The sequence below is a fragment of the Oncorhynchus clarkii genome, chromosome 2 (genome assembly GCF_045791955.1).
Source record: "Oncorhynchus clarkii lewisi isolate Uvic-CL-2024 chromosome 2, UVic_Ocla_1.0, whole genome shotgun sequence".
NCBI lineage: Eukaryota > Metazoa > Chordata > Actinopteri > Salmoniformes > Salmonidae > Oncorhynchus > Oncorhynchus clarkii.
In genome coordinates, this window is record NC_092148.1 from 27,180,787 (window position 1) to 27,197,055 (window position 16,269).

Here is a 16,269-nt window from a genome sequence, read left to right on the forward strand (position 1 = left end):
CCAAAACATGTCTGCAGCATTGAAGGTCCCCAAGAACATAGTGACCTCTAGCATCCTTAAATGGAAGAAATTTGGAAACACCAACAGAGTTCCAGAGTTCCTCTGTGGGGACCTAAAGGACTCTCAGACCATGAGAAACAAGATTCTCTGCTCTGATGAAACCAAGATTGAACTATTTGGCCTGAATGCCAAGCTTCACAGCTGGAGGAAACCTGGCACCATCCCAACGGTGGAGCATGGTGGTAGCAGCATCATGCTGTGGGGATGTTTTTCAGCGGCAGGGACTGGGAAACTAGTCAGGATCGAGGCAAAGATGACTGGAGCAATGTACAAAGAGATCCTTGATGAAAACCTGCTCCAGAGCGCTCAAGACCTCAGACTGGGGCAAAGGTTCACCTTCCATCAGGACAACAACCCTAAGCACACAGCCAAGACAATGCAGGAGTGGCTTCGGGACAAGTCTTTGGATGTCCATGAGTAGCCCAGACAGAAACGGACTTCAACCAGATCGAACATCTCTGGAGAGACCTGAAATTAGCTGTGCAGCGAAGCTCCCCATCCAACCTGACAGAGCTTGAGAGGATATGCAGAGAAGAATGGGAGAAACTCCCCAAATGCTGGTATGCTAAGCTTGTAGTGTCATACCCAACAAGACTCGAGGCTGTAATCGCTGCCAAAGGTTCTTCAACAAAGTGCTGAGCAAAGGGTCTGAATACTTATGTAAATGTGATATTTCAGTTGACATTTTGAATACATTTGCTAAAATTTCTAAAAACCTGTTTTTGCTTTGTCATTATGGGGTATTGTGTGTAGATTTATGAGGGAAAACAACAATTTAATACATTTTAGAATAAGTAAAAAAATGTGGAAAAAGTCAAGGGGTCTAAATACTTTCCGAATGCACTGTATATAGAGATACAGTTCCCATTTATTTTCTACTGCTGTACATATCATTTATAGTATATCTTTTCAGTTTATATACGCATAGATTACGTTTGGATGACTGATAGAGTTATTTGGGTTGTTAATTGGATTCATTTTGACATTTCCTGATTTCTTGTTTTTAGTTTTTAATTATTTATCTACTTGCTTGACGTTTTAATGCACTGTTAGGAGCTAGTGACACAAGCATTTCACTGGACCTGCTATAAAATCTGCTAAACTGTGTACATGACCAATAAAGTTTGATTTGATAATACACCTACCATTTCAGATATTAGTTTGATTATAACTTAAAAGATGCAAAACAGTATTTATCTTTGTCATGGGATGTAAATTAACGTTCCCTTCCATGCTGCAGTGTTTGATCTAATGCATTCTGGGAAATATTTTTTCAGACATTTTTAAACATATTTTTAAGGGAATTATGAATTATTATAGACAACCCACAACATGATCTTAGAATATTTCCAGACAAGTGTATTTAAAATTGTTTTACAAGAATGAGTTTTAAAAATGAAATGTTTCAACCTTATGATACATGTTATTGGTAACCATACATTATGTCAAAATACACATTTCTATGGTGATAAATGAGCCATTTGAATTGAATTGAATCTAATTCAATTCTTTTTCCTTTAATTCAATTCAAATTTTGCTTCATGTGGGGTGTGGCCAATTCAAATTCAATTCAAATTCAAGATTCTAATTGGAATTAGAGCCATTTGTAACACAATTCCCGATTTGATCCCAACCCTGGTATGTACACTCTTAGAAAAAAGGGGGACAGCCGAAGAACCCTTTAAGTTCTAGATAGCACCTTTTCTTCTAAGAGTGTACAGTGTATGTTAAACTACTGTGACCCTTTCTCCTTGAATTATAAATAACCTAAAGTGCTCAAGAACTCAAATCTCCGGTGATTGAAGCCCTTAGAATCAATCCCCTTATGTGAATATGAGATTCAAGCATCTGTGCATTTCTCCTCCTTTGCTTCAAACACACACAATGTTACACTGGCCTTTATTTTGAAAAAGGAAAAAAATAGCAAAACCTTGAGGGAATCCAGCCCAGACTGGCTGGCACATATCTGAGGGTGTTAACAGGTAAAGGTAATTTCTGTGTGGAGCAGACAGACACCTGAGTTCACCTGGGGTTCAGGGAGAGGTCAGGGAACCTGTGCTGTTTTGATAGGTTATCTCCCTGTAGAGGGCTTCGTTAGCACAGGAATTAACACCCCACTTGTATTTATTGTCCAGGTCTCACAGCTACTTCAGATTCTCAGGAGAGTATCAAGATAAAAGATGCAAGAGTGGAGCTCATGTACAGCGGTTTTCAAAGGTACTAGATATGCACATATTGTTAAAAGTGTTAACTTTTGCATAGAAATAAAAGAAAAGACAATTATAAATTGTGATACTTACAAGTATTACACTTTTTAGGATAAAAAATAAACTAATTTGACTGAAAAGTCATTATATGTTTTTACATACTGTTGAATATGGTAAGTGAAACCTTGTTCCATAGGTGCAAGTAGAGTGGTCACATGAATGGCAAGAATCTGGGGTACAATACAAACAGTTTAATTGTGTAATTAACAATAAAGAATCACTCCTAGTTAGACAATTTCTGCATAAAGAAACCGAGAAACACTTATAAAACAGTCAGTTGTAACAAAATAACTGATGTTCTCATTGAAATAAACTCATAAAAAAAAAAAAAAATGTATACAGGATATTTATACAGGAATAGCTTGAATTGGATTGTTAACCAAAGGAAGACACATTGCAGACATCGATATTCACACAGATTGCATATGTTTTTCTCTCTAAGGTGTTCTATAGGTTAGTAATTTACCTATGCTTATTTGCATGATAGTAAAAATTGCATACAACATTAATTGTGAAGCATGTAGCATGAGTTGTTTGACATACAGCACTTTTATAGGCAACCTTTAAAGCACATTGTCCATTTAAAACGTTAAGACACTTTTTGTTTTTACTGCCCATCAAAATTACATTTATAAATAGAAAAGGATCGGTGAAATAAAAAAAAAAGCTCTACGTAACAAACTTTCCAAAAAAAGTCATTACATCAGAAACACTGCATGAACTGCAAATAAATAATGTAGAAGACAACAAAAAACAGAGTTTGTGATTCACATTTTTAAACTGTGTGGCTGATTCAAAAAGTTACAGTGACAAAGGTTTTGCAAAATAATCTAATCGGCAGTGCCATATAGTACAAGGCATTTATTGGCATAGTTTCTTTAAGACTGTATTTTTTTTTTACAGTTAATATAATGTCTATATATATATTTATATTTCTTCCTAACAAATAATATGTAACGATTGAGCTATTCTCGGCGACGCACTTGGGGTGCGTTTTGGGTTCCATAGTTTGAGTGATTCGTAATCACTGTCATGTTTTTCGCTTTTTCAAAGAATAACTAATTTGCCAGCAGGCTTCCAGATGTAGTACCTCATCATTAAGGCCTTGTCATCCACTTGTTCCATGATTTCATATGCATTTGAAAAAATCCAGTTAACACCACATACGTAAACACCTCCTATCCTATCAAACTCCATGGGGGCTTTTTATTATAATATCAGTAGCTCAAAAAGAAAGGAAATCAGTGTAAAACAACAGACATTAAGTGCAGTCAGCAAATATCCACGGCAACATACTTCAAATATTTTTTTGTGCAGGTTATTTAAATGATGCATCAGTCTTTACAGTGAATAATACAAGTTTTACAAAATCAGAAAAAGCAATACTTATTCGTATTACTGTAGTCTGTGGAAATGGGGGGGTTCCAGCGTGAGAATGCTAGCGTTGCGTAGCCTTTCAGTCTGCATTGATATATAAACGCTAATCGTACGCATAGAGTCCAGACTCTGCATTGATAAAAACACTACTCTTTTCTCTCGCAGCGGCCGCACTGCGCTAGCCAGACCATTACCCTTTAGCAATGCATTCAGTCTCTGTGTGTATAGCAACACTACTCTTTTAGCACAGTGTTCAGACTGGGGGCTGCTCTCTCTACTCCTTGGACTCGTGGTCAGATTCTGAGAGGGCCTCAGAGCGGGCCAGGTGCTCCTCGATCTTGATGGAGAAGATGGTGCTGTTGGTCTGTGTGCTCTCTTCCAGCTCCTTCAGCAGCTCGGCGCTGCCCTCCCTGAATTCCGACAGTTCCTCCTCGAAGGCAGGGCTGCTGCTACTGCTGTTGCTGGGTTCCTTGGGCGGCTTGGCCGGGTGGTTGACGTAGAAGCGCTGGTTCTGGAAGAACTTGATGATGGTGAGCTTGGGTAGGTCCAGCTGGGCCGATAGGGTGTGAATGGCCTCCTCGTCTGGGTACATCCCCACGTCCTGGATGAAGCTCTGCAGAATGCCTAGGGCCTCTTGGGAGATCTTGCCCCCGCCGGAGCGAGCCTTGGTGCCTCCGCCACCACGGCCCTCGTCCTCTGTCTCTGCCGGGGAAGCGGTGGAGGGCTGGCGAGGGGGCAGCCGGGGGCCCATGGGTGGTTGCTGCTGCTGCTGTTGCATGGGCTGCTGGGACAGTGGAGGCTGGGAGGGGTGCTGGAGGGACATGGGGGACTGGTGCTGCTGCTGTGGCGGTTGATGGGTCTGAGACTGTGGTGGGAAGGGGGGGGTGGGGTTGGCAAGAGACAGGATGTTATCAGTGAACACTTATCGGCGACTTAATAACGCCTTTCATTCAAATCAATTGAGTTGTGTAGAATGGGCCCACTGTGTACAGAACAGGCGCTCCGCTGAAGGAATTTCCATGTAATATCTTATTGAATGTAATCAGTCCTTGAGATTTTTTTTCATGCGGAAATTGTGTCTTTCATTGTGGGGTAGAAGCACCAGTACTCACATACAAACCTGCACGCGCACGCGCACCAACACACACATGACACACACGCATGCAAACACGTAGAAAGACACTGAGACGCTGAGAATTCACACGGAAACTGTCCATTCTGGTTGGTACTGTCAAGCTTATCAGGCCCCATTCAAAATATATTGCCAGACCACGATAAACAAACTCAATGTGTGTACAATTCAAAACGCGATCGCCGCCGATTGCCATGGGTGTGAGAATGCTAACGATGGCTTTGCTTTGCCCTCAGTATCCCGCTAGTGTAAACACATGACACATTACTCCTAAAATGTCTCATTGTTTGCGTGGAGAGAGGGTTGAGTGGGCAACTCGTGCTCTCTATTGACCACACAACAGTTTGTTTCTCCCCTGAGTCAGACACACTCCAATTGGAGTTTGGTAATGAAGTTTAGAAAACACAGCACTTTACAGATAGCTTACCGGCCAGCTGCACATATTCACTCAAAGATACAATTTTACACTAGAACACACACATATAGCGAGCTTCACTAAAGGAAGCTTCTCTCTACGTCTGTGAATCACTGCATTGCAACAGGTCTCTCTTGAGAACAAGCTTTTTAATCAATAGACTGACCTGAGGTTCAACGCCAACACCAATAAGCACTATGAATTGCAAGTGTCAGTAGTTCCTCTATGCATTACAGTACTGAGACATTTTACTGGAAGTCAAAACATTTCTATTTCATTAGTGGTTAACTTTTCTGCGAAGTATCCCAAATTGGTCATTTCTTTTCACTTTTTTAAATCTGATATTAGGCTCAATGAGAAAAATATGATTATTTCTACACTGGTGCTTTTACATGGAACTGGCCATACGTTTCTGGCTAACAAAATAACTGATCAGCCATTCAGCTGCCACTATGTTTAATTTAAGTATTTATGTTTAGAATTCACAATTTTAAAAGTTTAAAGTGGGTCTCAGGTTTTTGTGTTCATTTGCAAACTGCCTTTTAAAAATAAAAATAAAAGTTCAAAGTAAGAGTAAATTTAAAAAGTATTTAATTAAAAACACAAACCTTGACTATTACTATGTTTGTGATTAATAGAGATAATTTGTAGAAATGTCCCCTTACTGCTGGTTATTATGAACACCAGATAATTACAATGTAAAACTAGGGGATAATACTGGTTGCTTATTTGAAATCACAACATAAATAAAATAATACAAATTCTCTCTCTCACCTGTAGTGGGTCTGTGTGGGACATATACATCAGAGTTGGGTTCTGTGGGTACAGACATCAGAGTTGGTGTCTGTGCTTTTGTGTGTATCTCCTCTCATCTTCAATGGATGTGTATGCGTGTCCACTGCACATATGTACGTGTGTGTATGTGTGTATGTACATGTCTATGTGTATTTATGCGCTTGTGTGTGTGCATGTATGTATTAATGTGCACGTCTTTGCCTCCTCACCTGCATGGGATCAGTGGACATGTGCATTGTGTGCGGGGGCCGGTCGGCGTGGTGCTGCTGCTGGCCGGCCGTGCTCTCCTGTTCGTAGATGGCGTCACGCTCTGCCTGGGCCAAGCTCAGGAAGCGGCGGATCATGGACAGGTTCTCCCACAGCGTACGGTTCTCCGGGCTGGGGTCCTCCTTCCAGCGCAGAAGCTCACACAGCCAGCCCTTTACCGAAAGGAAACGAGAGAGAGGTTTAGCCTTACCCTCCACTTTAACTTTACACTTTATACATTTTAACCCATTCCTGTAACATGCCAAATATAATACAATTCCAAAGGCAGCAAAAGAACACATTCTGGGACCATTAGGTATGACAACATACACATGTATGTAGTATTCATAGTATGTAGCACAAAATGAAGGACCCATTTAACAGTTTACAGGAAACATTATACTCTAGCCCAGCAGAGGGCCATGAGAGATGGGACTGTGGGCCATAGAGGACTGTAGCTACACAATATTAATTTACACAGAGCATGTATCTGAGAAGCCCCAGTCAAAGGCAGCTTGTGTGTGTGACTGTGTGGGTGCAGCTGAGCGGTACAGTACGGTAGAGACAGAGCCCATCTATGGAGCTCTGTGATGAGGTCCTGTGACTCAGTAATACAGCACTGGATGTGGAGGGAACTCAACTGGGCCGTGTGAGGGCAGGGGGGTGATCACCATGGCAGAACTGAAGCAGAGGGTGAGAGAAAATAGTGTGAGATGAAGAGTAGAGAACGAGGGAGCCAGCGAGAGACAGAGAGAGAGAGAGAGAGAGAGAGAGAGAGAGAGAGAGAGAGAGAGAGAGAAAGGAAGAGAGACAGAGAGAGAGAGAGAGAGAGAGAGAGAGAGAGAGAGAGAGACAGAGAGAAAGAGACACAGAGAAAGGAAGGAAGAGAGACAGAGAGAGAGAGAGAGAGAGAGAGAGAGAGAGAGAGAGAGAGAGAGAGAGAGAGAGAGAGAGAGAGAAAGAGACACAGAGAAAGGAAGGAAGAGAAACAGACAGAAAAATAGGGAATTTTAAATGACCGTGGCTAAAAGAGAGCTGTAACGGGTGAGAAGGCAGAAGGAGGGAGGGAAGGAGGGAAAGCACTTCATTGAGGGAGGGTGAGAATGTGTGTGTGTGTGAGAGAGAGAGAAAGAGAGAGAGGGAGGGGAGAGAAGGGAGAGCGATGAAGCTGTTCAGCCGGTAGTCTGTCCTGGCAGCGTGACAGCGCAGTACTGTAATCTCCCAGCCAGTGTGCGGCAGCACCTTTCATTTCCACAAGATTACACTGCGCTGGTCACACACACACAAACACACACACACACAAGGCCAGAGCCACGCCACCACACTGCATGCAAGAGATAACTCAGCATTTCTGTTGTCCCCTGTTCCAACTCCTCCCCTAAGCCACATCAAACCCAGGAGGGTTTTGGAGAAAGCCGGGAGCGAGGGAGGGAGGGAGAGAGAGAGAGAGAGAGGGGGACAGAACAAGGAAGAGAGAGAGAGGAAGAGAGAGAGAGAGAGACAGAGAGGGGGACAGAACAAGGAAGAGAGAGAGAGGAAGAGAGAGAGAGCAAGAAAGACAGGGAGAGAGAGAGAGAGTGTGAGAGAAAGAAGGACAGGGAGAGAAAGAGAGAGAAAAAGAGAGAGAGAGAGGGGTAGAAGGGACCTAAAGACTGCGTGCCCACCTTGTTCTTCTGCCACGTTTATTGTTGCCTTTTTTAATTTGCATGCAGAGGGATTTGGACCGCGTTACCACTTTGATGTCTGTTGGTTTCGGCTGATTCGGTATTGAGGAACACCCCTCTTTTCACCCCCACATGCCTCCCTGCCTCTTCCTAGCCAGAACTGAACCACACTACCAAGACCACGATGAAGTAATCCAACTCAAACACTCCCCAAACCAGCAGGATTAAACCCAAAGTACTAAAGTCAGTCAAACAAGAGGCCAACATTAAGCCCATAGTAATTCTGGGAAATCCTCACATAAATGAACTAGCTAGTTAAAAATAACTACAGTAAAAACAAGAGGTAAAGTCTTAATATGTTGTCACTATGCTATTCATATTTTGCTGAAAGCTCGTTGACAGAATGTTGTACGACTAAAGTAAAGGAAGTTTGGCACAGAGAAGTTTAACATTTAAGCAAAAACTGATAAAATTATCACAAAAGTGTAGTTAATGTCAAAATGGCAGCTTCCCTCAGTCGTCCCCACACAAGTGGGCAGTCAGCGTTTTCCCTGGGGGTTTAAAGAGCTGAATTTGTGTTTGTGTTTGTCTAATTGCATTGCTTCCACAGGCCTGGCAGAAGCATTGAGGGAAGAAAGAGAGGTGGGAGAGCTGGTCAGAGGAGGTGGCACTTGGCTCTATTGCCAGCAAACTCAAGGGGGGAAAACTTGGTTTTGGTCAATAAATGTGATGTGAAAACTTCATTTGGAGTGAGGATTTCTGTCTAATAATCACAGTGACAATGTGACATGGTGGAAAAATCCAAAATGGTGTTCCAGCTTACTATCATATCTATGACTTAACCATTGTTTCAACTTCTATTTGAAATTGTGCAGACTTTTGAAGCTTTAGATAGACTTTGCAGAAATGTATAAGCAGCATCAATTGGTGTAATAGTTATTAGGTTGGCTGCACAATGCATGTTGTGTTACTGTGTTGAAACAGGCACTTACAATAAGAACCAAACCTCTCTGTTGCTCTGTGTACTACGTCCACATTGTTCATTTCCCCCCTAACAACAGTGCTTGGATACGCCGTACTTACACTGCTCACCAATTCTGAACTACCTCGAACTCTCTCAGAGTTAGTGAAGAGCTCTCTATAAATAAAAATGTATTATTCATAATGATTAGCATGGAGAATGGAGAGGTGAGGAGAGTGACCACCCTGCCTGTTTTTTCGTCCAATCTGACCGTCAGCACACGGGCTGAGGGGGTCAAGAGGTGCAGAATGACAGAGTAATATACTCTTCAGCAGCAGGCCTCAAGCTGCCCAGCAGAGCTCCCATTGTTTAGCACAGTATAAATAGCAACCAGGCATTCTTAATTATTTCGCTCCCAACACAATGCTGAATTCATGCGCAAGATTCACCTAACTACGCAGCGGCACACCGTACCATGTTTGTGTGTGTCTGCGACAGTCACAAGCTGCCAATGAGAGCATAGGCCTGCTCTGTTAGGGAACAGCCCGGGTAATCACGCCCACCCCTCTTCCCTTCACTTCCCTCCCTTCTCCCTTCATCTCCCTCCCTTCTCCCTCCACAACATGGACGCACACTACTGCATCAATAAACAACACTCTGCTGTGAAACCCTGCATGGAAAAAAGAGAGATGGAGAGAGAGAGAAAGACAGAAATAGAGAGGTGAGAGAGAGAGATAGAGAGAGGCCTACCTCCACAGTCACACGGCAGGGCCAACACCTATCTCTAATCTCATTTGGTCATTATGAGCCCCATCAGTCCACCACCGAAAAATAAGCAGGCAGATGTCCATCAACTGTGATTCTCTTTTTGTTAGGTGGGGTGGGGGGTGGGGGGATTATAACACAATCAAATTGAATATGGTGCTTTATATAATCATTGTCTACACTGAAACAAAAGCACATTTGACCTTGTAGAAGCAAAACATCTGTTACAGGAGAGGAGGGGGGGGGGGGGGGGGGGGGGGGACTTGTGACAGTTGGGAGAAAAAGATTGCAATCCATTGTTGTGGCTGGACTTGTGGAACTTGTCAGAGGAGGGATTGAGAGCTGCAGAGAGCCAGCCAGACTCACATCTCTGTCCGAGAGGGAGAGAGAAATAAAAAGTAGGAGAGACAAAGCATTATTGTCTTTCCCTCCTTGAACCTGGCATAGGGCCCAGCTCCACTAGCAGACAATGCTATGCAGATAAATGCAGCTGATAACACGGTATGTTCAAACCTGTTTCTCCTCTGCAAGAGCGTCACCTTAGAGCGCGTTCACCCCACACAGTTACCAGCACTGGGTTGTAAATACGGCGCCATGCCCATCTGTTGACGGGAAATACCAACCTGCTTGATGTTCAGCATATGAGAATCTCCCGCAACAATAAGCAAAAATTGACTGTGGAAAACAGACCCAGTGTTTTGTGTGTGTGAGGAAATCTTAATATGCAAATAAGGCAAGTCCGAGCGCCTATTCAAATAGTCTTGGCGTGGAGAGAGGAGAGGGGGGGAACAAGGGGGAAATGGGGTCGAGGCCCTTAATTGAACTCAACCATTCTTCCCTGGGGGAACTGGAGGTCAAGCTACCATGTGGCCATCCTGAAAAATCCTACACTCTTAGCATGCATTCCCAGTGCTGACTAGAATCTCACTCATTCCGTAATAAAACAATGAGTAAAGATTTTAAAGCACTTAAAAGTAGAGTAGTACAAATACGTAAAATAAAATAAAATGGTATTTGTCACATGCGCCGAGCTTAAAAATAATAATAAAATAAAATAGTAACACAAGGAATAAAATAAAATACACAAGAATGGAGCTACAGTGCCTTGCGAAAGTATTCGGCCCCCTTGAACTTTGCGACCTTTGCCACATTTCAGGCTTCAAACATAAAGATATAAAACTGTATTTTTTTGTGAAGAATCAACAACAAGTGGGACACAATCATGAAGTGGAACGACATTTATTGGATATTTCAAACGTTTTTAACAAATCAAAAACTGAAAAATTGGGCGTGCAAAATTATTCAGCCCCTTTACTTTCAGTGCAGCAAACTCTCTCCAGAAGTTCAGTGAGGATCTCTGAATGATCCAATGTTGACCTAAATGACTAATGATGATAAATACAATCCACCTGTGTGTAATCAAGTCTCCGTATAAATGCACCTGCACTGTGATAGTCTCAGAGTTCCGTTAAAAGCGCAGAGAGCATCATGAAGAACAAGGAACACACCAGGCAGGTCCGAGATACTGTTGTGAAGAAGTTTAAAGCCGGATTTGGATACAAAAAGATTTCCCAAGCTTTAAACATCCCAAGGAGCACTGTGCAAGCGATAATATTGAAATGGAAGGAGTATCAGACCACTGCAAATCTACCAAGACCTGGCCGTCCCTCTAAACTTTCAGCTCATACAAGGAGAAGACTGATCAGAGATGCAGCCAAGAGGCCCATGATCACTCTGGATGAACTGCAGAGATCTACAGCTGAGGTGGGAGACTCTGTCCATTGGACAACAATCAGTCGTATATTGCACAAATCTGGCCTTTATGGAAGAGTGGCAAGAAGAAAGCCATTTCTTAAAGATATCCATAAAAAGTGTTGTTTAAAGTTTGCCACAAGCCACCTGGGAGACACACCAAACATGTGGAAGAAGGTGCTCTGGTCAGATGAAACCAAAATTGAACTTTTTGGCAACAATGCAAAACGTTATGTTTGGCGTAAAAGCAACACAGCTGAACACACCATCCCCACTGTCAAACATGGTGGTGGCAGCATCATGGTTTGGGCCTGCTTTTCTTCAGCAGGGACAGGGAAGATGGTTAAAATTGATGGGAAGATGGATGGAGCCAAATACAGGACCATTCTGGAAGAAAACCTGATGGAGTCTGCAAAAGACCTGAGACTGGGACAGAGATTTGTCTTCCAACAAGACAATGATCCAAAACATAAAGCAAAATCTACAATGGAATGGTTCAAAAATAAACATATCCAGGTGTTAGAATGGCCAAGTCAAAGTCCAGACCTGAATCCAATCGAGAATCTGTGGAAAGAACTGAAAACTGCTGTTCACAAATGCTCTCCATCCAACCTCACTGAGCTCGAGCTGTTTTGCAAGGAGGAATGGGAAAAAATGTCAGTCTCTCGATGTGCAAAACTGATAGAGACATACCCCAAGCGACTTACAGCTGTAATCGCAGCAAAAGGTGGCGCTACAAAGTATTAACTTAAGGGGGCTGAATAATTTTGCACGCCCAATTTTTCAGTTTTTGATTTGTTAAAAAAGTTTGAAATATCCAATAAATGTCGTTCCACTTCATGATTGTGTCCCACTTGTTGTTGATTCTTCACAAAAAAATACAGTTTTATATATTTATGTTTGAAGCCTGAAATGTGGCTAAAGGTCGCAAAGTTCAAGGGGGCCGAATACTTTCGCAAGGCACTGTATGTAGAGGAAGTAGCAGTACCAGATCAATGTGCAGAGGTACTAGGCATTTGAGGTAGATATGTACATGAAGGCAGGGTAAAGTGACTCGGCATCAGGGTAGATAATAATAAGATTAAAATAAAGAACAACAGCACCATATGATGAGTATAAAAGTGTGTGTGTGTGTAATGTGTATGTATGTGTGTTTGTGTTATGTCGGTATGCGTGTATTTGTTATGTGTGTATGTGTTTGTATTTATTGTATGTTGAATGTGCGTGGGTTTTTGTGTGGGAGAGTCAACGTAGGGTGTATATATTGTCTAGTGAGTGTGCGTAGGGTCAGTGTAAGATAGAGTCAGTGCAGATAGTTCAGGTACTATTCATTGACTATTTAGCAGTCTTGCTATTTAGCAGTCTTCGGCTTGGGGGTAGAAACTTTCTTGGAGCCTTTTGCCGGGCGGTCTATGGCTTCAGTGGCTGGAGTCTTTGGCAGTTTCTCGGGCCTTCCTCTGACACCGCCTGATTCAGAGGTTATGGATTTCAGGGAGCTCGAACCCAGTGATGAACTGGGCTGTCCGTCCCACCCTCTGTAGGGCTTAGCAGTCAAGGGCGGTGTATTTTCCATACCAGGCGGTGATGCAGCCAGTCGGTGATCAGGTCTTCCACCGTCGTATTGTCAGAAAACTTGATGATGGTGTTGGAGTCGTGCATGGCCATGCAGTCATGGGTGAACAGGGAGTACAGGAGGGGACTAAGCACGTACACGTGAGGGTCCCCAGTGTTGAGGGTCATCGTGGCAGAGGTGTTGTTGTCTACCCTCATCACTTGGGGCCAGCCCATCAGGAAGTCCAAGACCCAGTTGCAGAGGGGGGGGTTCAGTCCCAGGGTCCCAAGCTTGGAGGGGACTATGGTGTTGAACGCTGAGCTGTAGTCTATGAACAGCATTCTCACATAGTTATCATTCTCTTGTTCAGGTGGGAGAGGGCAGCGTGAAGTGCAATTGAGATTGCGTCCTCTGTGGACCTTTTGGGGGGTATGTGAATTGGAGTGGGTGTAGGGTGTCTGGGATGATGGTGTCGATGTGTGTCATGACTAGCCTTTCAAAGCACTTCATAACTGCAGATGTGAGTGCGACAGGACCATCGTCATTTAGGCAGGTTACCTTGGAGCTCTTGGGAAAAGGGACCATGGTGGTCAGCTTGAAACATGTTGGGATTACAGACTGGGACAAGGAGAGGTTAAAAATGTCAGTGAAAACACTTGATAGTTGGTCTGCGCATGCTTTGTGAATGTGCCCTAGTATTCTGTCTGCCCCGACGGCCTTGGGATTGTTAACCTGTTTAAACGTTTTTCTCACATCGGCCACGGAGAGTGAGATCACACAGTCATCTGGAAAAACAGCAACTTTCACGCAAGGCACAGTGTTATATTCCTCGAAGCGAGCATAAAAGGCATTTAGTTTGTTTGGGAGTTCTGCATCGCTGGGCAACTCATGGCTGCGTTTCCTTTTGCAGTCCATTATCGTCTGCAAGCCCTGCCACACACAACGAGCGTCGGAGCCGGTGTAATAGGATTCCACCTTCCTCCTATATTGTCCTTTAGCATGTTTGATGTCTTGTCGGAGGTCGTAGCGGGCTTTCTTGCGTCCATGTCCGTGTCCCATTTCTTGAAAGCGGTAACTCTGGCCCAGTAGGTAATACAGTTGAAGTCAGAAGTTTACATACACCTTAGCCAACTACATTTAAACTCAGTTTTCCACAATTCCTGACATTTAATCAGAGTAAAAATTCCCTGTATTAGGTCAGTTAGGATCACCACTTTATTTTAAGAATGTGAAATGTCAGAATAATAGTAGAAAGAATGATTTATTTCAGCTTTTATTTCTTCCATCACATTCCCAGTGGGTCAGAAGTTTACATGCACTCAATTAGTATTTGGTAGCTTTGCCTTTAAATGGTTTAACTGGGTCAAATGTTTCGGGTAGCCTTCCACAATCTTCCCACAATAAGTTGGGTGAATTTTGGCCCATTCCTCCTGACAGAGCTGATGTAACTGAGTCAGGTTTCTAGGCCTCCTTGCTCGCACATGGTTTTTCAGTTCTGCCCACAAATCCTCTATAGGATTGAGGTCAGGGCTTTGTGATGGACACTCCAATACCTTGACTTTATCGTCCTTAAGCCATTTTGCCACAACTTTGGAAGTATGCTTGGGGTCATTGTCCATTTGGATGACCCATTTGCGACCAAGCTTTAACTTCCCGACTGATGTAATGAGATGTTGCTTCAATATATCCACATAATTTTCCCTACCTCATGATGCCATCTATTTTGTGAAGTGCACCAGTCCCTCCTGCAGCAAAGCACCCCCACAACATGATGCTGCCACCCCCGTGCTTCACGGTTGGGATGGTGTTCTTCGGCTTGCAACCCTCCCCCTTTATCCTCCAAACATAACGATGGTCATTATGACCAAACAGTTCTATTTTTGTTTCATCAGATCAGAGGACATTTCTCCAAAAAGTACAATCTTTGTCCCCATGTGCAGTTGCAAACCGTAGTCTGGCTTTTTTATGGCGGTTTTATGGCGGTTTTGGAGCAGTGGCTTCTTCATTGCTGAGCGGCCTTTCAGGTTATGTTGATATAGGACTCGTTTTACTGTGGATATGGATACTTTTGTACCTGTTTCCTCCAGAATCTTCACAAGGTCCTGCACTTTTCGCTTCAAAGTACCTTCATTTCAAGGAGACAGAATGTGTCTCCTTCCTGAGTGGTATGATGGCTGCGTGGTCTCATGGTGTTTATACTTGCGTAATATTGTTTGTACATATGAACGTGGTACCTTCAGGCGTTTAGAAATTGCTCCCAAGGATGAACCAGAGGTCTACAATTATTTTGCTGATTTATTTTAATTTTCCCATGATGTCAAGCAAAGAGCTACTGAGTTTGAAGGTAGGCCTTGAAATACCTCCACAGGTAAACCTCCAATTGACTCAAATTATGTCAATTAGCCTATCAGAAGCTTCTAAAGCCATGACATATTTTTTTCTGGAATTTTCCAAGCTGTTTAAAGGCACAGTCAACTTAGTGTATGTAAACTTCTGACCCAGTGGAATTGTGATACAGTGAATAATAAGTTAAACAATCTGTCTGTAAACAATTGTTGGAAAAATTACTTGTGTGATGCACAAAGTAGATGTCCTAACCGACTTGCCTAACCGAATTGTTAACAAGAAATTTGTGGAGTGGTTGAAAATGAGTTTTGACTCCAACCTGAGTGTATGTAAACTTCTGACTTCAACTGTACATGGTTTTTGGTTTGGATATGTTCTTATAGTAACTGTGGGGAAGACATCGTCTACAGTGCTAAAGTATTCAGGCCCCTTGACTTTTTCCTAATTTTGTTACGTTACAGCTTTATTCTAAAATGTATTAAATAAAAAAATATACACAAAATACCCCATAATGACAAAGCAAAAGCAGGTTTTTAGAATGTTTGCAAATGTATAAAAAAATTAAAATAGAAATACCTTATTTACATTAGTATTCAGATCCTTTGGTATGAGACTCAAAATTGAGCTCATGTAGGTGCATCCTGTTTCCATTGATCATCCTTGAGATGTTTCTACAACTTGATTGGAGTCCACCTGTGTTAAATTCAATTAATTGGACATGATTTGGAAAGGCACACACCTGTCTATATAAGGTCTCACAGTTGACAGCGCATGTCAGAGCAAAAACCTAGCCATGAGGTCAAAGGAATTGTCCGTAGAGCACCCAAGATAGAATAGTGTCGAGGCACAGATCTGGGGAAGGGTACCAAAAAAATGCTGCAGCATTGAAGGTCCCCAAGAACACCCTGGCCTCCATCATTCTTAAATGGAAGAAGTT

At 42.8% G+C, this 16,269-nt stretch overlaps 1 protein-coding gene across 7 annotated transcripts in view; it reads right to left on the reverse strand.

The window, feature by feature from the left end:
• Positions 1-1,958: 1,958 nt before the first annotated feature.
• The window catches only part of LOC139365610 (DNA-binding protein SATB1-like), a 55,693-nt gene continuing 41,382 nt past the window's right edge, over positions 1,959-16,269 (reverse strand). For 6 of the 7 annotated variants that reach the window (XM_071102829.1, XM_071102827.1, XM_071102828.1 and 3 more), the window contains 3 exons: positions 6,256-6,465; positions 6,026-6,067; positions 1,959-4,569 (listed from right to left, as the gene is read on the reverse strand). In XM_071102829.1, the coding sequence (XP_070958930.1) occupies positions 3,979-4,569; positions 6,026-6,067; positions 6,256-6,465 (843 nt within the window). In that variant the 3' untranslated portion in view covers positions 1,959-3,978. The remainder of the gene's footprint in view (positions 4,570-6,025; positions 6,068-6,255; positions 6,466-16,269) is intronic. The other variant, XM_071102826.1, reaches the window with a different exon arrangement.